General features: G+C 36.9%; 1 protein-coding gene across 1 annotated transcript in view; it reads left to right on the forward strand.

The window, feature by feature from the left end:
* Positions 1–19,193, forward strand: part of Polr1A (RNA polymerase I subunit RpI1) — a 352,992-nt gene extending 333,799 nt beyond the window's left edge. Inside the window, exons 31-32 of the mRNA XM_090408580.1 lie at positions 9,538–9,730; positions 19,013–19,193. Of these exons, the coding sequence (XP_090264706.1) occupies positions 9,538–9,730; positions 19,013–19,146 (327 nt within the window). The 3' untranslated portion in view covers positions 19,147–19,193. The remainder of the gene's footprint in view (positions 1–9,537; positions 9,731–19,012) is intronic.
* The last annotated feature ends 3,912 nt before the right edge of the window (positions 19,194–23,105 follow it).

A 23,105-nucleotide genomic window follows, 5' to 3' on the forward strand; every position in this document is an offset into this window, starting at 1 on the left:
CGTTTGTGGGTAATAATATTAGTGGAAAAGATGTATGTATATATATAACATGCTTCAAACTACCTTTTATGGTTCAGTTACACAAACCGTAGTGTGAAGTTTGAGGATAATGCCATTTCAGCAACGTATATAGTCCTAAATTCTAATACCATAAACTAAATTACATCTTTGTGTTTCGTCAACTTCAGTCTCCCATTAGGCGTGTGGCATTCATAACGCTTGTAACATTATTTGTCAAACCGGCTGTAATTCCATAAAATTATGACCTGCCACTTCAGAGGGACGTAGTTGTTGGGTGTTCAGTTTCATGAGGTGTTGTGTAATATTATGTGTTCATTAAATGTTAATGGATTGTATAAATATGTTATGGCCGTCTAATTGAGAATTTCAGTGTTAAGAGGAATAAAATTTGACATTACGCATGCGTATTCTAAGCCACTTGTTATATTTCATTTAGTTTGCCATATACACTTCTGACCTTAATAGAAATCTTGTATTTTATCTTCGGAGTGTTCTGTTTTCAAGAGAGAATATTTCTTCGGACTTATGCGTGCATTCTCTTCCTGTACAAAAAATAATGTTTTACTTACTTGAGCGAACTCTATCAGGTTGAATTGTTCATGTGGGACAACCGTTTTTGCAGCAGATGCATTTTTGTCGTCTGCTAGGACATAATGTTTACCGATGTTTATTTACTTCCATTGGTTTGCTTCAAATAACTCATAGATTTGTCTGCAGGAAACTTATAGTATATTATTTATTTTTATTTCTTGACAATTACGCTCAGATCATTAAAAACTAATTAGAATTATTCAGTTTACAGTAATCTGCAGGGAAATAAAAGAAACGTCTTGCACTCTCGTTTCCAGTAACTTTCATTGATAGTTCCCCTTTATATTTATGCACTTCTTGACCCCTTATCACGAAGTCATTGGACCACACCGTGCTTTATAATTGAAAATTCATATAAAAATCGTTCAACTGACTTTGCAACTAATGAGAAAAAATAAAACTGTAAGTCTGACTTCCAATTTACGGATGTCTGCTGTAGTTCGTATTTGTTACTCTCGAGAATGTGTCATTGTGATTTAAGCACTGAAAAGTCGAAGTGAGAAAATACAAGAGTAATTCCATTAGCTGGAATCAATTTTTCCATTCGACTGTACGGAGCGTCATTCCCAGACTGCATTGGAACTCTTCGAATAATAATTTTTAATGTCTATTTTTTATTGATTTGTTTATTTTATTTTATTTAAAGGATGTATAGGGTTTGAATTCCAAAACTAGCTTAACTCTGAATCAAAAAACGGGTAAAATCGAAATAGGAATGACTTCCATCAGTGTGTGTGTGTGTGTGCTGGAATCTTGCTCTTTGTTTCGTGACCAAATTGACTGTCGTCTCGTACGGCCCATGAAAAAAATATGTAAATCAATTTTGAAATTCGTAAGAAACTATTATTCATTTTGTCCTTTCGTGTGCATGTTATTTCTCTGCATCTTTTGGACGAATTTTGCTGAAATTTAAAACTCAGTTGGACCAGTTTGAATGAGAAAATTTCGATAAACGATTTGAAAATATGTCAAGTAATGACAGCGTCGACTGGAAAGAATTTTTTGAAATCCTTTGGAATCGTGGCTAAAATTCGTCGAGTTATATAAAGTGTGGCTTAAATTGGATGTTTCCGTTGGGGATATATATATATATATATATAAAGAATAATAAATAAAAATTGTAGTTACATGGCGATTTAATGATTGTGTCATTATGGAATAATGCTGTTGTAAAACTGTCTCTGATCGTTTTTATAAATAAGTCAAATCGAGTTAGCAACTTGTATATCACGTGATTCATATAACATCAAGCAAAACTGCTAACTTAATAAATGAAAAAAAAAATTACAACTTTCTTTCCCCTGTATCAATCAAATTTTGGAACTTTTTTTTTTTTTCGAAGTGATTGATGTTTGTGTATTAAAATGTTTCCCCGTTTAAAATGTCCTCCATTAATTTAGCATTCAGTTTGAATGTTTTTTTTTTTTTTCGCTTGAAATTTCTTAAATCAGGTTCTTTTCAATAGCATCTTCACCATCAGTTACTCTTAAATCCACCGCTAGCCCACTTCTGAATCAGACTTTTGTATAATACAAAGCTCAACGTAGTTTTAGCATCAGTGAAGTTCCTTCACAATAAGTATCTTCAGTTTTTTTATTATTATTATTATTTTTAGCTCTATATTGTTTTGAAATTTTCCCATTCTGTTGGATCGTGAACTAACGGAGATACGTCAAAACCATGTAGTGATCCGTCCGCTAGCATTTGGAGAAATCAGCTGTAAAAGTGCTAGAAATATTAAGAAAAATGCAGCCATTGTGTTGCTTCTTTTCCATTCTTGTGTATTTATAAATGCTATAAACAATGCCTTGAATATTTGGAGGGTGGTCAATTAACTGTACTTCACGTAATACCATCCTTGTTACCATTTTTGTCAAGCAGTCTTCTAGGAGAAATTGAACATGGCACAGCCTGTGGACTTTTTATCATGAAATGGACAAATGAATGGTGATTTTTGTGTATTAAAATTTCCGTTTAAAATGTCCTTTTCCATGAAAATCATTACTGTTGTTCAGGATCACCATTCCCTTTTTAACTATACTTACAGCTCCTTGTTGCAGTACAACTTTTCTACCCCGTGTCCAAAATAAAGGAGGCTGGTCGTCAGTTGAATGAATGCTTTCACTTCATGTTTTATATGTTGGCTTTCCAAAAGTGCTTTTAGAGCGATTAAGAGTATGGTTTTAGGATAAAGCATCGTTTGTTGAGGCCTCAATATAATGTGGTGGCATTTGGTAAACGACCCAGCTAATGAACGAGAGAGAGGGGGGAAAAAATTAATAAACAAGGAAGAAAAATCGTGATACACTTTTTTTTTTTTTTTAGTAGGAATTTCTAAATTAAGAGATAGACCATTAAATTTGGTATATGACTTCGTCTTAGTCCCAACATTGTAGAGGTTCGGTTGATGAAATTATTACAGTGGTCTTTTTATTTCTCAATATTCATGAAAATTAACAGCAAGAAAAACTTGGGAATAATTAATATAAATTTTAAGAAAACAGTTTTTGTCCAAGACATGACAAAAAAACTATATTAAAAAGTATGCTTGAGTGGGTTTAATCTTTAGCAATTTAAAAGTTGGAAATATATTTAATTTTTTTTTTTTTTTTCTCTTCAAGGATTTAGACTTTTTTTTTAATATTTTGAAAGGATATATTTCATATATGCTATCAACTAACACAATTTCTAAAAACCTCGGCAGAGTACGTGTAGCAGTTTATCTTTATTGTATCGGTTATTTTCTGAATTGTAAAGGACATAAAATTCGCTCTCTTGCAGCGGATAAAAATATGTTATCCACCATTAAAAGCGAAAAATTTATCTCTATTCTTCTCTTCATCTTTCTTTGTTAAAGTAGATACTGTTCTATTCCTATTCGTAGCTATTGTTAATAGTTATTGTTGTTTAATCTAGGAAATTTTGTTATCAGTTACTTTTATTTGAAAAGGGGACGAGGGGGGGGGTGGCAGGAAGAGAGGAGAGTTCACATTCTACTCTGACTAAAACACTTACGATTGTTCTTTGCTAATTGTTCAAAAGTTACTGGCTTTTCATATCAGTCGGATGATTTCGCTGTGCGCCGATGCCATATACAAAAAGTGATTAATTACTTTCTAATGATCTCAACCCAGTGTTGGGAAAGAACGTAGACCAGCAAGCATCCACACTAAATCATCAATTATGTCAGAAGTGTGCTTCGCCTAGTTAATGGCCTGAAAAATTTAATGGTTTCAGTTGTAAATAAAACGTAGTTTAACACATTCTGATGGCTACAAATGGCCGCTGCTCATTCATGTAACCCGAAAGTGTACATTGTCTTGCACCATATTTGATGGGACCGCCAGCAATCCTCCCTCCCCTTCTACGTTTCCCCTTACTAGGCCATTATAGCGAAGATATGGCTTGCATCAGCAGAATCTGCTGGGCCCGTTATAACAGCGGATAGTGTGATAATTCTTCCTCTCTCTCTCTCCTTCCCTATCCCTGCCGTATAATGATTGCGTAGTTACAGTGGGAGCTCCCCATTGAGCATCTGGCAACAGTTAATTATTTGCCTGGATTAGCTGACAAAAGGACTACTGCTGAGTGCGAGAGTTTCCATGTTCTCGTTTCTGCTTTTCTAGTTGTTCTACACGGAAGAACTCTCTTTTGAGAAGAGAATGCCGCCTTTTAATGGTGCCGAGTTGCGATAAACCCGAAAGTTCAAGAGCTGATCGCACCTAATTAACACTGCATATAAAAGCGGAGCACAATTATTATCGAGATGTTTGGGGGGAGGGGCGTAAATTTTCATTTCGCGCACGGATGTATACTGCGAGTTCTCGTGCACGTCTCCCCTGAAGAATTCCAGATCGAGAAAAGGAGTTTCACATCTAAAGAAGTTCATTTGCTGTAGGGTGAAAAAAGATATATATATATGCTCGGGCTAGTTTAAATTTAACGCTTTGAAAGGTTTAATATTAATGACATCGAAATATGTAACCTACACAAATGATACTTAAAATATCTGAAATCAATGGTAATCAACTTTTTTTGACATAACTTTGAATTAAAGTTACTGATTAAAGTTAATTGACTGGTGGGTAACCAGTCTTCACCTTCACTAGCAGCTGGCCTGAGGCTATCAGTGATTTTCACACTCATCTGGGAAGGCGACAACTGTCGCTATCTTGTGGTTCCTGACACTATGTATTATATTATTATTGTCTGAAATACTGAGTTCTACGATTGATTTTTCTCGATTTGCATGATTAAAAATATTTCCGGGAGAGGTTTGGACTCGTCTGTGCCAAACGTCGACTAACTCGGGAACTGGCTGAAAAAAAAAAAAAAAAAGTTTCACTAGTCGGCGAATTGAACTTCTCTCTCTCTCTGCTGGCGGTATGGTACTACGAAGCCAACAGTTTCCGCTGAGATATACTAGACAAGCATCCTGTAACTTGAATATGCTTTCCAGTTCTTCATGTTATGCACTTTATATTCATTTGCACCTTGAAAAGTTATTATGGATGTATATTTCCAGGTGTCATTGTTGGTAATCTTCGCTGCATTTTTTAATATATTATTATAACATTCGTAATATAATTTTTATTCCTTTTTTTTTTCTGTATTAAGTGTATTTCCGAAAATGTATTATATTATACTGAAATATAGTACACATATTTCAGTATAATTCCTGATGTGGAGATTATTGCTGCGAAGATTACCAACAATGACACCAATAATTTATTTCAGATGAATACGATTTCTGTTATTGTATAGCAGATGGTGAGACGCCGTATTTAAGTACGTTATGGAAAATAATTCCCCTCTGCCCCCTGAAATAAATTATTGGTGTAAAGAATTACCATAATATCGATAATCCTTAATTAAGATTTGCTTTGACCGCTTTCGATTTAATTGGCTAACTCTAACCTAAACACATACCTATAAAACTTTTGGTGATAATTCCAGACCTATTAATGAAGAAAAAGAAAAAAAAAACACTTCAGCTTTCTATATATATATATATATCTCCGCGTACCAGCATCCTGGTCTAAACCACTGATTTATGGTGGATATAGTAATATTTAACTTCTCCAACAATAACTGATAGTATATTAAATAGTCGTATTTCAGCGCCTAATACAGTATATTGTTATAATTAAGGGAAATCCGTGCACGCATTTTCCTCAACCTACCTTATTTCGCTTCTAATTAACAGTACACTTTATTGGTATTTTTCATAGAAATTTGCAATTAAATATTATCTGAAGAATTCTTTATAGAGGTGTGCATTTCAACTCACCTGCTCCGTCGCCCTTGAGCAATTTTTAAGGAGAAAAGTGAGGCGCTCGGAATCAGCCGGAACATTAAGTCGAAGTCACTGCGAAGGAGTATTTCTAGAACGCTCACTCGTCCGACTGAATTCACAATGAGGTTGCGAAGTTCTCGACACCTCTCCGATCCAGTTGAAGTAATTGTTCACGAATGCAACTCGAACCCATCCATCCTGTCGTTCTTAACGCAGTCATTATTGATTTCTGCCTTGTTTCGACATTTTGAAGAAACACCGAACATGATTGCCCTTTCCTCAATTGATGCGCAAACGTGCTGTGACGTGAATGTCTTAGAAGACCAATCTTCAGACATTTTATATTTGGAAGGTTACCACACTCTAAAATCGAAACGTATCAAATATACTCGTTTGGGCAGTGGATCGCATTGAAGCATATTTCGTTTTCGTATTCAGGTAGATGAGAGCATTTTTAAGTAAACGAACTGGGTCTTTGAATCTTTAAATGGAAATACATCGATGGACCATCCTTGGGGGACTGGTATACCCATTGCCTGGTTTTCTTTGATTAGCGGCCTCTTATTTCGAGAGTCAGTAGTCGTTAAATTTATAGACTATGTGAGTTAGAATTATTAAAGTTCTTTAGCCAAGTACAGACAAAAGCGGACGGTGACCGGTATATTATAATGAAAATTGTGCCACTAATGAATTGCTTTTAATGGTATACTTTTGGCGCTCTAGTTTAATTAGAGGAAGGCTTACTTCTCCCTTAATTACAGAATGTAAATAAATCAGATTAAATTATCTAAATAAGCCTTGTTTAATTATAATTACAAATCTCTCCATTACGCTTTTTTTTTCTCCTTTTCCTACTACCTGCCTGAGAATTTCTCATCCAAAAACGCACGGTGCACCACGCATCAATTAATTGGAGAGAAAGAAGAAAAAAAAAGTTACTAACAATAACTAGACATGCGCTATATATACGACGCCATCTACCGTAATGTGTGTTATTATTTACTCCAGCGAAATGGTGGCATTATTTTTGATACAGTTGCGCTCTGTAAACAATAAAAATCAGGACAACAAAAGAATACAAACAGAAGCATTTAGCTGCACTTCGATTATTTGCTGTTCCCCATTGAGATGATAATAATTTAAAAAAAAGCGTCAGGAATACTTTCATTTAAGTAAATTGCATCTATGCAAGCTTTTTTTTTTTTTTTAACAATAATAACCGTATTGAACACAAGGGTTTGAACTTTTATGTTTTCGAAGCAAATGAAATATAGTCGCGAGTAATCTCGGCATTTATGCCCCTCAAGTAGCATTGAGGTAAAGAAAATAGCCAAAAGTTGTATAGCCACTGTAAACTTAATTACCTGATTTAAGGATATGGTCCCATTGTGGAGCATCAGTTTAGATAACCTAATTAAGTACACATTTTCTAAGATGCTGCACGCAGGCAGAATTAAAAGTCTGTACACTGCACTCCTTGATTGCATCTCGTGTGTGTTTTAAGAAGGAGCTATTATGTCTGAGTAATGTTCCCTCCAGGGCATTGGTCTGTGCAGGAGAAATTTCAATAGCTGCTAAGACATGTTTGTTAACGGCAGATTGTGTCACTACTGACATGTAATTCTAGCTGAGGATCTTATCAGCAAAAGTGCTTTTAGATTCCATGAATTTCACCGTAGTGTATCTCCTTAGTAGTCGAGATAAACATTCTTTTTTTCTAACATAAATATTTATAGCTGTGATTAAATAAATTAGAGTAGTATATCTGACGATACTGAAACTAAAGAAGAGGGGAGGCATTAATGAATGCCTTATTTATTTTTCCCCCTAGAAGGATATTAATGGAATTACGTGCGAATCTATAAAGTGTTCTTATTTTGTAGTTTTATAAATATAAATAGTGCATCCTTTCGAAAGGCGAAATAGGTGTCGACTCATATAGCAATCGGATTTTATTAGTGTATACATTCGCTGGAATGTGTTTCCTTTGTATATATCTATATCTAGTAATGACGTTTTGCTGCTTTAAAAAAAAAAAAAAATTCTATCGCGTTCAGGATTGCTAGTTCTCCTTCTGGACATAAAATCTTTTCCAACCTTCTAAATTAATTTTTGTATTTTTTTAAAATTTATTTTTACTTGGTCCGGAATCCCTGTTCTAGAGATCGAACACGAAACTTTTACAAGCCACTTCAGGCCTCCAGTAAGAGGATCGGTGTTGGGAGATGAATTTCATCTCCCCTTAAAATAATCCTTGAATGTGAGCCCACTTAAAAGCCTTTTTTTAACAGAAATCATACCGGGATTTAAGTGGGGAAAGGGATACCTAAAGCCTTCTTTCATTGTACTTTATTTTTTTAAGGAAAACAATTCTTGGTGAGAAATTCGTTTTTCGAATACCAGCTTCTATGCCATCACTAAATTGGACACTCGGTCGCTCTCCTAGATATGTTCCAGATATATTAAGCCATCGCGGTTGGCCGAGTGGAAGGCGTATCCAAATGTAGCACAGATGTTTATGAATGTCTTTAGACGATTGATTTTTTCATTGGTCATGTTATCCCTGCTTATTTTAGACACTTGAAGTGACTTGGAAGAAGAGTACCATTGACCTCTAACCTAAGCCATCCAAGTATATTATAATAATAAGGGAAAAACCCATTATGATCTCCTAGGCTATATATGATATTTTTCAAAGACTATATCCAAGATCTGCCCTCCATACAGCGGGTGATCTCCCGTAATAATGACAATTGTCTAACCACCTAATAATGTTCACAAACAATCATGCCACAGTTGGATTCGAAGCCACAGCGTTGTTGGCATTTGTTCACTTTGCTGCCAAGAAGGTATTCCGAAGCTATTTTGATTAGTTATGTTTGAGTTTTTACCTGTTTTGTATATAGTCCACTTCATTTTCGCCAGCATCGGTTGTTAGTTTTATACTATCCTCATATATATGATGGATTGATGACTATTGTTATCAATAGTCATCAATCCATCGTATTGATGACTATTGATAACTAGATGGATTGATGACTATTGTTATCAATAGTCATCAATCCATCGTTCCGAAAACAGTGAACAGGAATGTATTGCCAAAAACAAATGCTTACAAAAAAAGAATGCATCTATGTTCTGCGTGCTTTTTGCAGCCGTTAGCTTGTGTTTTGTAGTTTGATTTCTTTATTATTTATTTGTATTTTTTTGTTAAAATTTATTTAATTTATTTTTTGTAGTATCTGACAGTTGATTTATGTCCATTGATAATTCGCGTTTGCAGATAGAGCCTAAATTTCTTACCAATTTTCTTTTAACCATTCTTAACAGAAGTTTCAACATCGAGGTATTTGCACTTTTTGTAGTTGTACACCCCTTTTGAGAACATCCGAAAATTTGAAAGCATGCCAGTTTTATGTTTGAAGTTTCATGCTGATGTGTATATCGTGTTTTCTCAGTGTGTGTCATATTGACGATTTCATAAACAAGGTTGTAACCATAGTTACCAGATATGTAACCTCGATACCCATTACTTGGAGAGATTTCATGTAGAAATAAATGTAACATTTTTTTTTGTGTTTATTTGTAAGAAATAAGCTGATTGATTTCATTAATCGATCTACTTATAGGAGATTGCCAATTTGTTCGCAGTTTATTCAATCGAAGTGGATCCGCGCCATTTACTGCTCATTGCTGATTATATGACGTACGATGGCACTTATAAGCCTTGTAACCGTATAGGATTGGAGAGCAGCGCTTCGCCCTTACAACAAATGACCTTCGAGACTACGATGAATTTTTTGAAATCTGCTACTCTTGCAGGTGAGTTGCTAATAAATCTTTCAATAAATTCAAAGGTTTCTTCATAATGTTTTTCCCTTACTGATGCATGTCTTGTTGGTATTATGCATTTGAAAGGAATGCTAGTAATAATTTTGATGAGTGTATCCTAATTGATGTTTTGGACTTCATCGCTGTAGTGTTCTAGGGTTACGTAGCAAGTGACTGCATCATGTTAAGTACTGTATACAGATTTTTTTCCTCGCTAACGTTTGCTTTTCTGTAAATTACGCTAATTATGATAAATGAACACGTTTTAAGATATTCGTTATTGTATTATAGGCAGGTAGTAAAGCTATAAAAAAAAGTTAAAAACCCTGCAAGTAAATTGCTTCAACTTTTAATTGTTGTTAAACCATATGTTTTTGCTTGCAGTGATATAGGACAGGCTTTCCCAAAGTGGGCTTCATAGACCCTTAAGGCTCCACAACTGAAATTCTAGGGCTCCGCCAATCTTGTTTACAAACATTCACTTATTTTTTTTTTACCATTAATCTATTTTTTGCGAGTAGATTTTTTTTTTTTTTTCGCCATCAAACGCCTTAGCACGAGTAGTTGCCATTTGCCTCCATCACGTATAATATGTAAAATTTTATAGCAAGAGATTGGCCAGAGATTTTAGGGGCGAAGTTTAAGGTTTTTGATTTTTCCATTCACTTTACCATTCTTTGTATTCAGGCTTTGAAGTTTTTGATACATTTTCTAACATATCTCGGTGAAAACACATTCTCACTATAGCAGACTACTAAATATAGAAACAGACTAAATGCAGGAAATGATATGATGCTACAAATTATGTTCATCATACCAGGCTTTGAAAAACTTAATTTTTTAAAATTTACGGAGCGGTGAATGTTTATTGATTTCTTCCTTTTTTTCATGTTTATTTTAAAGATTGAGTTGTGAGTACTCCGCAAAAAAAAATTTCGCTTGCTTTAGGGCTCCACTTTAGCAAGAAGTTTGGAAACTGATATAAGAGACTTTTTGTTAATGTTGACTTCCACCCATGAAATGTCATAAACTATTAGTACTGTGAACTGAGAATTTTTTAAAATTCATTTCTGACCTTGTCCGAAAACGGAGCATTGAAGTTGTTCTTAAATACTTATGTTCTTCATAAGCTTTCGATAAGTAACTGAATAATAACCACATTTATTTGTTTACCAATTTGTGGATAACTGCTGTTCAGCTGAAGTTCATCAGTGGTTACTTTATAAGTGTCTCAAAGATATCCCCCCACACACCCTACCTATAGACAAAGTTGTCTATTTTTTATTTATTTTTTATTTTGATTCGGCAATTTCAACAATTGAAAGCTCACAAACCAAGTAGAAACCTCGTGTTCTCGAAGAGACACGAAATAACTCTTTCAAACACCTCAGCCCTTCATTTAGCAGGGTGAATGTCTACCACCTAGACATTCACAAACATGCAGGCTACAGTGGAATTCGGACTTAAACTGTAAATTAGAAAGGGGGGGGGGGGGTTGTCTACTGCAGCGGGCTGTGCTGACAGTGCTAATGGTACTTTTAGTATTGATACAATATTTATTTATATTGGCCTTGTTAGTTCTTGTTTTAATCATATATAACTTTAGTGTTTTATTCTTTTTTTATGGTTTAGAAATCCTTGCTGTATGCAGTAGAATGATCTTGAGGGCCTATAATTTGATTGAAAATAAGAAAAGAATGTTTTTTTTTTTTTAAAAAAACATGTTTCTCTGGACAACTTTCTGCCTAGTCATGTCTCATTTCTTCATATGTTCGTAGTCAGTATGTTTCGTTTTCTGGGTATCGGCGTAATAGAAATACCGCAGTGGCCTACGTACTTAACCAAGAATACTTTTAAGCAGATTAACCGTCCTCATCAACACACCCCGTTCGCATTGAGTACAGCATTTGTATTGTCACATCTTCACTCTTGAACAGCTTGTTGATCCAATCTGTATTATTATTATTTACGTGAGCCATTGCTAGATTCGACTTTTTTTTTCCCTTTTGCGGAGATTAAAAAAATATTAAATCCCCCCCCCCAATAAAGATGGGATAAATGACGTTCCATAATGCTGGATTAAGAAAGTTTTTAAAGGATGATAGCAACGTTTGCAGATTAATACTTATCTAAGCCAAATAAAATGTTCAGTACTTGTAGAGATTTTGACGAAAGTTCTGAAGCGTTTTTTTCCAGAAGTAATGTTTACAGTAGCTGCTATCTAAGCTGATTTCTTTGACAATATACAGTTTTATGCCGTTTAGGTATTGAGATCACATAAAGAAATGCTGTAAGAATTCATATAAGTAAAAACTAACGATTTCATTTCATATCTTTATCAGAATTTGTTACACGAAATCAAATGGGTCCTAGGTACATCTTGTGCTAATCCTTTGCCTCGAAAAAAGAATTTCAATTCATTAAATTATTGCATACATTTTCTATTTTTCGTTGCTTCCCCCCCCCTCAAGGCTTTTGTTTTCTTGGATTTCATTCTGATAAGTCTTGACACCGTTTGTATTGCGAGTTGTCTTTAAACATAATTTAATCCCAAGACTTTGAACTAGTTGAAATGTCTACAAATCAAAACGATAGGAGAAACAAGTTCGGATATTACGTAGATCAGCATGAAGTCTCAGTGCTAATTATTCTCTTTAACATTCCCGAACATTTTCTAGGTTTCATCTGGGTTACTTATTCAAAGACGGTAGCAACAAGATTTTTTTCTTCGGCAAAAACAGATCAACTGCTCAGCGACCAGCGTAATGCTACGTCGGTGTGACTTCTGAGTTGCACCATCATCTGGTCTTCATTTGCGTCAAAACAAAGCTGAGCCCAAATTGAAATGAACTGACGTCATTAAGTATGGCTATTGCCAAGTCTCGTCTATCATAAATGCAAATTTTACTTTGTAAAGATTCACAGAATCATGGGAATACCAAGCGTGAGTTGGCTTTGCATCCCGAGCAACTTCTTCATAGTCATACACGTATTTTTTAAATTGATATATAGGTAAAGGATAAAAATCATCTTGCACTCCTGTGACAATTACCTTGACGCTCCCAATTTCAATGGCGCATACCGAAAGATACCAATGAGGTAAAAGAGAAGAGAAAAAGAATAATTTTGGCACGGCTCCAGAAGCTTTTGTTCAACGTATTCGTATGGGTATTTTCAACTTTAATTTCTCATTATAATATAATAAAAGAAAGTTTTTTTGTTTTGTTAAGGTGGCACTCGTGTCTTGAAATCTATCAATATTAACTCGTTGCTTTGCAATGCTTTTATTGATGTCCATTACAAAAGTCCTGCAGACGACATAGCCAATATGATATAAAAATACGTATAGTTTTCTAAATGCCGTAGTTTAGAACGATAATGCTTGGGAATTCAGTCATTAATTAAAGTTTGCCTCCTCATTAGTTTAATTATGATGAAAAATGTTTCATGCAAACAAAGCCCCTACCATACAAGCTTTACACGTTTCATTTTCCACTGTTAATTAATTTTTAATAAAGAAGCGTGTGAAGAATGCATGCTAATTAGCTCCTTGCAAAGAAGCTCGGTTGCAAAACACTGCCGGCCCCATCTTACAGAGTTCAGATGCTGTTCACTGGGCAGAAGATTGGGTAATTCAAACTTTATTTTATTTATTTTTTTCCCCTTTAAATTTAGCGCGCTCTTTCCCCCCTACTCTAAGGTATTTTGGCGAGTTATTCTTGCATCAAATACTCTCGTACCCGAGGAAGCAAGGGAGATCCACAGGAAAGTGGTCTTTGTTTCACATTAATTACTCTCATCTGCTGGATTATAGCAGCTCATCAATCAAAGGCTGTCACAAGACTTAATGCTGTATAAATTACTGTGTGTATGTGTGTGTGTCCCACTCGAGCAGAGCTGACGTCCGTGTACCATTGCTGACGTGCGCTTTTCACACATGAAAACGTCCCCCCCCCTTCTAATCCATGATTTATAAACTTTGCTAAATGGTGCAAGTTAATAAGAATCGTTGTTTGTTTTTTATATATTTTCCTTATCTATGTTAAGAAATTATTTCAGCTCCATAATTTGTAATGTATGCCGATTATAATATAAATACTAGTAGTCGGATGCTCCTGGTGTTGAACAGACTAAAAAAAAAAAAAAAAAAATGCGACCAATGGCAAAGCACTTGGATCAAGTGAACCTTTGATTTTGTAGGTGCTGAGCCATGTTAGAATACGTTTATTTATCTGCATAAAGTAGCCCCTCCCCTCTCGTGCATATGGTCCCTATTTATCACATTGGTGTGATAATACCCCACTTCAAACGCAAGTTCACCTCCCCCCTCTCTTAATCCGGACTGTTGTTGGATTAAACTACAATAAAATTGACAGCGCTTTTATGAATGCACATTACGATTGGCTTTGGGTTTAATATTTTTATTATTTACAGCGGAAGACAAAAGCGATGAGATAGAATATATGATATTGCACTCCTTTTTTGGAACTCTTAGACTTCCTGAACGTCATTTAACCTCCACGATGTGCTTTGAGCATTCTCCCACATTTCATTTTTAATACATCATTTAATTATGCTTTTTTTTCACTAAGCTAGCAATGGAAAACTGGCAGCAAGCGAAAATTTGACCAATTTTTATTATAACTGTTGCATTTCTATGGTGTTTGTTTATTTTCCCCTAAGAATTGTCAGCGATGTGATTTGTTTTTATAGAGATTGCATTATAAGTATTCATATCTTTAAATTTTTATTTCTTTCACCCTCTTTCCTCACTTTTTTTCTGTTTTACAATAGTTTAAATCTTTCAAATAAAAAGACAACAGTGACCCACTGTCAGGGTTCCGTGGGTTTGTGCCTATTTTTTATGAACGTGTTCGATTATACTGCCCCTAAATTGTGCCTCCCGGGTTTATTGCACCCCGGTACGAAACGGGCCTGCCCACTGCTGAGCTACGTCATCAGTATTTTTAAGAATGAAAAAAGCAGGACAGATTTTTTTTTTTTTTCATGTCACTTTTGTGGTTTCATAGAGGGCGCTGAAAATCATCTGCATTTTATTGCTTTTCTTTCTTGTTTGGTACAGCACGTGTCTATACAGTTTTCATTCATTGAATGGTTTGTAATGAATGGAAACTTGATCTGTTCGGCACGATTTAATGAGACAGTGGGATTCATTATTACTTGCAGCAAAATAATTGCAGAGCTTTAGGTTAGGAAGAGGGAGCCGGGGATAGCTGCATAGCTCTTACACCCTCCCCAAGTTCGACACTATATTATTTTGAAATGATATCGTAATCATTATTGACTGTCATATGGTACTTTTTTTTTTCGCTTTCAAATACAGAATCGCGCTCAATTAATAAAACAAGCACTACTCTAAACTTTTATGTCGAAAGTTTTCGAATTTTAGTCTCAAACTTTTCCACCTTTCACTTGTAGCTGTTTGTCATTCGTTAATCTTATTGGATTTTCTTTTCATTAAAGTAAATGGAATTAAACAGTCCGAGTTTGAAATTTTTAAAAACACGCGCGCTGTAACTCCATCAATTTTGTCGAACTCGAGAAAACGCAGAACACACACAGAGCGCAATTTGCTATTTCGTTTACTTTTAACTATCATCCCCCCCCCAACCACTTCGGCTCTCCTCGCACATTTCGGTAGCGTATCCAACGCGACATTCTTAGCTTTCCTACGCTATTCAAGATTTCGCGAAAAGCACAAGTAATAGCAGTTCGAGACTGCTTGTTTCTCTCCTCTTTGTGCACTTGCAAAGCTGAAATTTAAAGCAATCCCCTTTCCCCTTGTGTCTAATCAACTAGCATTGTTCTGCCTTTGATAAGTTTGCTTTTCAGCGTCTGTTGGCCGAGCCTGGGTCTGACACCAGTAATGGACTGGTTTATTGAGTTGGGGGAAAACCCAGAATTGTTCACTCCGTTGAAAGGCGACGACCACATTACGCTGGTCATTCAGAGAAGAGATAAGCTCCCTTGAGCCTACACGTGACCTGCCTCTCTACGCAGGCTTTCACTGGCATTAATGCCATCAGATTGCTTCCCAAGCAAGGTTATGAGGTAGTGTGCCGTATTTTTAGTTGTTTTTATTTTTTACCTCTGGTTCCTGTCACGACAATAGTTGTTTGCAGTAATGGTTTTATTACGTAAATTGCCTAACTGCGTTATAATTAATTCACTTTATGTGTAATTGTGATTTTTAATAGAATACGTCAAGTCTGTGTTGTTTGATATTTGTCCTTTCTCTCGCACCGCTAACATTTTTAATTTGAAGTTTTGTGCAACGGATTGTTCGTGTCAAATCCTCCTGGTTTTTCCCTTTCAGTCATTTCCGACCGTAGGTAACTTTGTAGGCATTGCCCACAAAGTATTCCTGGTAAGATTTTTACAGGATAGTTCACCATTGCTTTCCCCAGCCCCCTAATTTTATCCTGGCTCGGGACCGGCATATAGTTGGGACGTATTCATGACTGTAATCCATGTGTGTTCTGGGGGACGAAAAACCCGAGTTTCCGAGTGAATCCCCCCTCCATATGAGGCTGGCTAACTCACCTTTAGTCGAAAGAGACCAGATAAAGGTTCCTCACGTCATAGGCGGGAATCGAACCCAGGTCTTTCCGACCAAAGGGCTTCGTCTCTACTAACTGAACTACGGAGGCTATCGTGTCAGATATAGGCTTGAAATGCCTTTTTTTCTTCTATTAATTAAAAGGGATTTTCCGCCCTCTCCACAATCCTAATAGGTCGCTGATTGGTCAGATTTAGGGAACTCTTCATGGGAGTCTAAGATAGGGATTACATAGTGGAGAGTGTGTTAATGTGTCACCTGTCGATTCTGCTTCCCATTCACTCAACCTCTGACATCCGATTTTATGCTGAAATTTTGGTGGGCCCATTTGGCTTTGTTCGTAACTTACGGAGTTTGTAAACTTTCTATAATGCATGAAGACATAACAGGAAGGCTTAAATTCACGTCCATCCTCAGCTGGCAGTGTCTGTAGAGATTATTTTTGTATTTAAGCAGAAAAAAAAAAGAAACCCCAAGGGTTTCTTTTTAACCTCACCCAGTGCCATGTCTGCTACATTACGCGAAATAGTTGGGACTAAATAAGGTATGCCAAAAGTTCGTAGCTATTTAAAATGTGAGGTCATCAGGAAGTTTGCTCGCATTTTTTTAAGATTTCATTCAACTTTTTTGAACATTTACTCTTCTGGGAATTTTTCATACATGTCTGGGGGATTCATTTGTGCCTCGTTTTGAAATTGCGCTAGTTTTTGTTGGCTTGGTTTCAAGGTGACTTGTTCAAAATAGTACAACGTAGATTTGCCGGACGTGGTCCGTATGCCAATACTCTATCGAAGCTGTGAGGAAATAAAACAAGCACGTGTGTTTGTGCCGGATGGAGTTGTATTTAAGGGGGGGGGGTGAGTTCAGAAACAATAACAAAATAGAAAGTGTACTTCAGAAGATCTGGAAGATTTCCGTTTCTTTCTATTACTAGCTTCCCATCTTTAAAATTGTACATGTTTATCCTTCGCATAGCGACGAAGATGCTGCCGTCTATTATCGTTAACGGGCCTGCACTCTTGAGCATGTAGTACCCGGTTCTGCACCGCTGACTTGAGTTTCTTAAGTGAAATTTATGAATTATTTCCAATGACCCACTTTGTTTTATTTAAGCTCATTTTGATGGCGGTTCACTTGAAACAGTAATTCTAGACCCGCTTGTTCGTTCATGTAACGCAGCACTTGACCGCTATGATGAATGGCAAAGCACCCTAATTTACTTCTTATTTACTTCATGTCGGCTATGTTTTTTTGATTGGAGTCGGTACACGCAATCTTTCAGTTACCTTAAACCAGTAATTTATGATGTAAAGGTTTCGTCTGAACATTTAAGAACGAAGTGGGTGGGCGACAGTAATTAATTACTTTTCGTAATAGGATCTTTCACGGTGTCGTTAATTCTTGGCAAGTCATTGGCCTCGAGATAGTTTGGGTTGGCTATCGAAGAATATGACAACTTGGTCCTCGATCACTGAGTTTGCGGTGAACACTTTCATACCAGGGTTAGTGGGAATGCGAGGTCGTTCACTTTCTTCCCAATCCATTTCTTTATGTTTATTAGTTCTACGCGAAATAACTTAAGATGAAGTAACTAACATAGTTTCATGCTTAACTTCAAAAGTTAGCGAGCGTTAGGTTTAGCATTCTCTAGCGGGAGAAGTCCTTTATCTCGATATTTTTTTTTTAATGTTTGTTGTGCATTAATTAGAATCCTGTGAGACTCGGAAAACAGAGGCCTAAATCATTAACACTGTCTCCACAAAATGCTTCTATTTCTTCTTGATGATGAGATAGTAATTACCTCGCTGAAAAGTTAATTAAGATTTTTTTTTTTAATTCGATACTTACTTAAAATAGCCAGGGGGGGGGGGGTTTGTATGGCGTTATCTGGGTTTAATGTTCCATGCTCTCATCAGGAAGTATGGGAAGAACTTGTCTATTTATCCTTTGTGGATCTGTTTGATCGCGAGACACAACACTAACCTTGGCCATTGTAATAAACCTTTCAACGTTGTGGTTTCTCGAAGATTCTTTCCTTGTCTCCCACAACTTAACGATGTTCTTTCAACAGGCTCGAAATTGAGAATTCTTCCCACTTAATGACCTGTAAAATTGCCTGTTCTTGGTCAGTCGGTGTACCGTTGATGACGCCATAATGTTGGTAATGATGGCCTAACCTCAAAGTTTGGAAAGTGGCGACTAGGATTTTATGCACCATTTCCTCTGTGAATCGAACACCAGTATTCTGTCAGTCATTTTTGGTTTCAGTAGCGGATTTCTTTACCTGTTCTCAAAGTATCGTAACGCGTTTCCGCATACAGACAAAGTCGTATTAAATATTCTGCGGTAACATACCGAGGTCATTGTAGCTGTCTTGTTTTTACGTTAAAAGTTTTAGGACATATGACATGCTGCATGTGTTTCAAGTTGCCTGACTTTTTTTTTATTCGTATTTATTTAGATTTTATCCGTAGCGCTATTGGAAGAACAGCTGGACATTTCCCAGTTCGATTTTCGTCATAACGAGAGAAATGTTTATATGGGCTTTTTCAGTTCAAAGGTTGAGTTAGCAGGCTCGTCCCGATTTGCAGACAAATGCTACTTGCGGGAGACGGTGGATGGATTTGTGTTGATGGTAGTAATGTCGTTAAAGAATTTATATAATATAATAATAATCGTATTCTTTATTTTAGGTTTTAAAGATCATCTGAAATCTCCATCGGCAAGATTGGTTGTCGGGAGGCACGTAGGCAGTGGAACCGGCCTGTTTGATCTTCTCCAGCCGAGGATAAAGATACCGACAAACCTTGGCCATAAGATTTTTTGAGCCTCGTGTATCTTGCTGTAAAAAATGTATAAAGTAAATAACATGTACAGAAATGTGAAGTTGTTTGTTTCTTACTAATTCTATTTTATTTTTTGCTAAGAGTCTACGACACCCAAGTAAGTCTTATGCTGTATATTTGTTTTATTTAAAAAAAGAGTCCTGCATGCAAACTTCTTATATAAACAGCCGTAATCATTGCAGAATTTCTCAACAGCACCGGAAGTCGTCAATTTAGGAACTTTTAAAAAAATCTCATTTTTCGTAACTTTCGACAAAAGCCGTCGTAATACGGTGTTATCTCCATTTATGTGAATGCCCGAACGGCTTCCTGGCCCATTTAAAACACAAGTAAAGAGCTGCAAATGCCCTCGTTGCTCTTGTATACCCTCGCTTCCAGCAGAGACATAACTGGGAATGTAACTTTTACTTGTTCGTTTTATACGCGTTTTTAATGCTTTTACTAATGACTAATGTTCCAAATTGAACGATATATTTACGTCTTTAGCAATTCAGAATAAGTGTAGCGAACCCTTCTGGAATGCTCGTAGATTATAAAACAGCTATTTTCTGGTTCCAATGTTCGTCGAATGCCATTACTTCAAGTACTGTATTTTAGAAACAGTTTACAATGTCCCTTGCCTGCACTTCGCATATCTTTACAACGACAGATGACGCGCTTTATGTGTGCTTACTTCAACAGCCGGGGCACTGAAAAAGGCTCTTGCAATAACGTCCTGGTGTTGCATTTTTATGTATGTTTATGGGCAGAAGCATCATTCTCTTAAAAAGCGAGTCCGACCCCTTTGCACTACTTAAAATCGTATTCTTTTTTCGGAAGAAAAAAAAAAAAGTTCGTAAAGAATGAAATTTATCAAAACAGGAAGACGTTTATGGATCTTATCTAACCGCAATCCCAGTTTTTAATTGATCATTGGAATCAGGCAGTTATTGACTTAATGGTCCATTATAGGAAAAAGTTTAGATTATTTTTTAGCACCATGTTAATGTTGCTATTCGTGTAACTTTGAGTTATTATTACCCCTGTGAAAAGGTTTTAATATTTGTTGATATTCACGTTTTCCGTTTGTTTTTAGTTTAAAAGTAATGTTATAAGAGTTTATCGTATTTTTCCTACGCTATATTTCCTGTAATAAACTATCTTACTATCGCAAGCTAGAATATTTAAAAAATATTGGCCATTTTTTTGGTAACTATGGACCATATCGTAATGGGGACAAATGATTAGGCTTAAAAAATACAAATAAATACATATGTATGCGGACTTGTACAAGCATGCGTATTTATTTTACTTTTTATAATCAAAATAAGTACTGCTTTTTTTAGTTTTATATTTTGCTTAAACTAATAGGTGTAACTTATGAAAAGAAATAAATTCATAACTTTTCAATGCTTAATTCTATATATAAGTGCACTTTATTTGTGGTAAATAGCATTACAGCGTGCTCAAAACAGTTGATCAAATTGATTAAAAAAAAAAAAAAAAAAAAACGGATCAGTTTTCGATATTCATCACATATCATTAGAGAGTAAAGATTTAAATTATGGCATTTCACAAATTCATACGCACAGTCATGAATATGTTCCAAACGATAAAATACGTTCGAAATGGATAATTACAAGAATACTTTTCTTTCGAGGAGTTATATCACATAACTTTTGTTCGTTGAAAATAAATTACTTTTATCTTTATTATTCCAACATCCTGTTATTTTATTCGTATTACAATTTTCAATTCTAGACCATATGTTAAGAAAATTGCTTTTACTGGAAGTAATCGTTTTAAAAAAAAAAGTCGAACAACAAATCGTATATAATATGATTGAACACTGCATTGGTTGGCTTCCGATATTACAAAATGATGGTCGCAATAGTTGGCACTTTGCCAGTTTAGTCAGTCTTGTATTGTTGAAATTCTTTTGCTGTTTACAGATATGATAGCGATAGGTTTTAAAAATACATCACGTGTATAGAGTAGAAATCTTTCACCTGCTTATAAAAAAAAATAAATAAATAAAAAATAGAACAGTTTACTGCTTATTCATTGTTTCCCGTATAAACTTTTTTACATTCTTTAAAACTCGATTTCCTTGAAATTGCCACTCCAAAAGTAAATATTTTTACATTTAAAGGTTGTTCGTATAAAAGATTGCTTGCAGTAAAAATTGTTGTTACTTATTTCCGTTACAAAAGTTCCGATCCTCCGCATGTATTCTATCGCATTATGATTTTTTTTTTTTTTTTTTTTGTTGTTGTTTATTATTCAAGCACAGGTCTCTTGTTATAGTCAGATTTTGACTGAAGTAAGATGGATCAAGAGTGTATAAAATATGACCCCACCCCCCCCCCCCCCCACCCCCCCCCCCCCCCACCCCCCCCCCCCCCCACCCCCCCCCCCCCCCACCCCCCCCCCCCCCCACCCCCCCCCCCCCCCACCCCCCCCCCCCCCCACCCCCCCCCCCCCCCACCCCCCCCCCCCCCCACCCCCCCCCCCCCCCACCCCCCCCCCCCCCCACCCCCCCCCCCCCCCACCCCCCCCCCCCCCCACCCCCCCCCCCCCCCACCCCCCCCCCCCCCCACCCCCCCCCCCCCCCACCCCCCCCCCCCCCCACCCCCCCCCCCCCCCACCCCCCCCCCCCCCCACCCCCCCCCCCCCCCACCCCCCCCCCCCCCCACCCCCCCCCCCCCCCACCCCCCCCCCCCCCCACCCCCCCCCCCCCCCACCCCCCCCCCCCCCCACCCCCCCCCCCCCCCACCCCCCCCCCCCCCCACCCCCCCCCCCCCCCACCCCCCCCCCCCCCCACCCCCCCCCCCCCCCACCCCCCCCCCCCCCCACTTGTCATTTTCTCTCCCCCTGAATGCTTCGATACACTGATAGACTAGAGACCAACTGTCCACCGCTCTTCAAAAAGGTTAGTTAGGACTCTCTTTGGGGAGGGGGAGGGGGACTAGGGTATTGGAGAATTTATTTTATTATTGAAGTATATAAGTGAATCCTGGTCAGATCGATAGAGAAAATAAGGACATACATAATACAGGAGGAAGAAATTATCTTGAAATCACTTGGCAGTTTATAAGATTGTATGGATGACAGTGTAGATAGGAATGATGGCTCTTCTTTGGTCATCTTAAATGAATCTCTGAGATTGAGGGTGGATGGAAATTTGCCAGGGTTATTCTAATTCATAAGGATGGTTCATTGCATAAAGGGAAGAATTATAGACCAGTGAGTTATAGGTAAAACAATGGAAAAATTAATTAGGAATAATAACCAGGATATTCTTGACAGATCTTATTGAGCAGGACATGAAATGGTCAGGGTCGCCCCGTGCAGTAGCATATTTTGCCGCCCCTTCTCCCTTATTTTTCGTATAGTTTGTGCCAACTTTATCGCCCCGTGCAAATGCACGTCTTGCAACGTCGGCCCTGGGAATGGTTTCATTAAGGGATTAAGTTTGCTTTTTTTTTTTTTTTTTTTTTGTGGATGAAGTTACAAGGGAAATGGACTAAGATACTGGTTGTGGTGGGGTGTGGATAGCATTCCACTAAAGAATTTGTAGATTAAAAGCACGTGTCAAACAGATATGGTTGATCACCTAGTTGAGATGTTTAGAAGGAACCTGTAAGGTAGTTTAGCGGCGAGGTATCCCAGGGTTCAATATTTAGATTCAGATATTATGAGTGGAATTTCTCTCTTTGCTGATATGAAGCGGCAAGTAATGAATTGTTCGGATGACCTCAGTTCTTTACAGGATGGGTGGATAGGTTTAAACTTTAATCTGATCAACAGCAAATACGCTATATATGGGATTTTAGAAATGTGTGTGTGTGTATATAAAGGTAGTAATAGTTCCTTATTTATCCCCGATATATATATATATTTCACAATTAAGTGAAAAATACTTTGACGACTACTTTGTTTTCGTACACTATTTCTCGAA

The sequence above is a fragment of the Typopeltis vanoorti genome, chromosome 18 (assembly GCF_054136105.1).
Source record: "Typopeltis vanoorti isolate ZY-2024b chromosome 18, IOZ_Tvanoo_1.0, whole genome shotgun sequence".
NCBI lineage: Eukaryota > Metazoa > Arthropoda > Arachnida > Uropygi > Thelyphonidae > Typopeltis > Typopeltis vanoorti.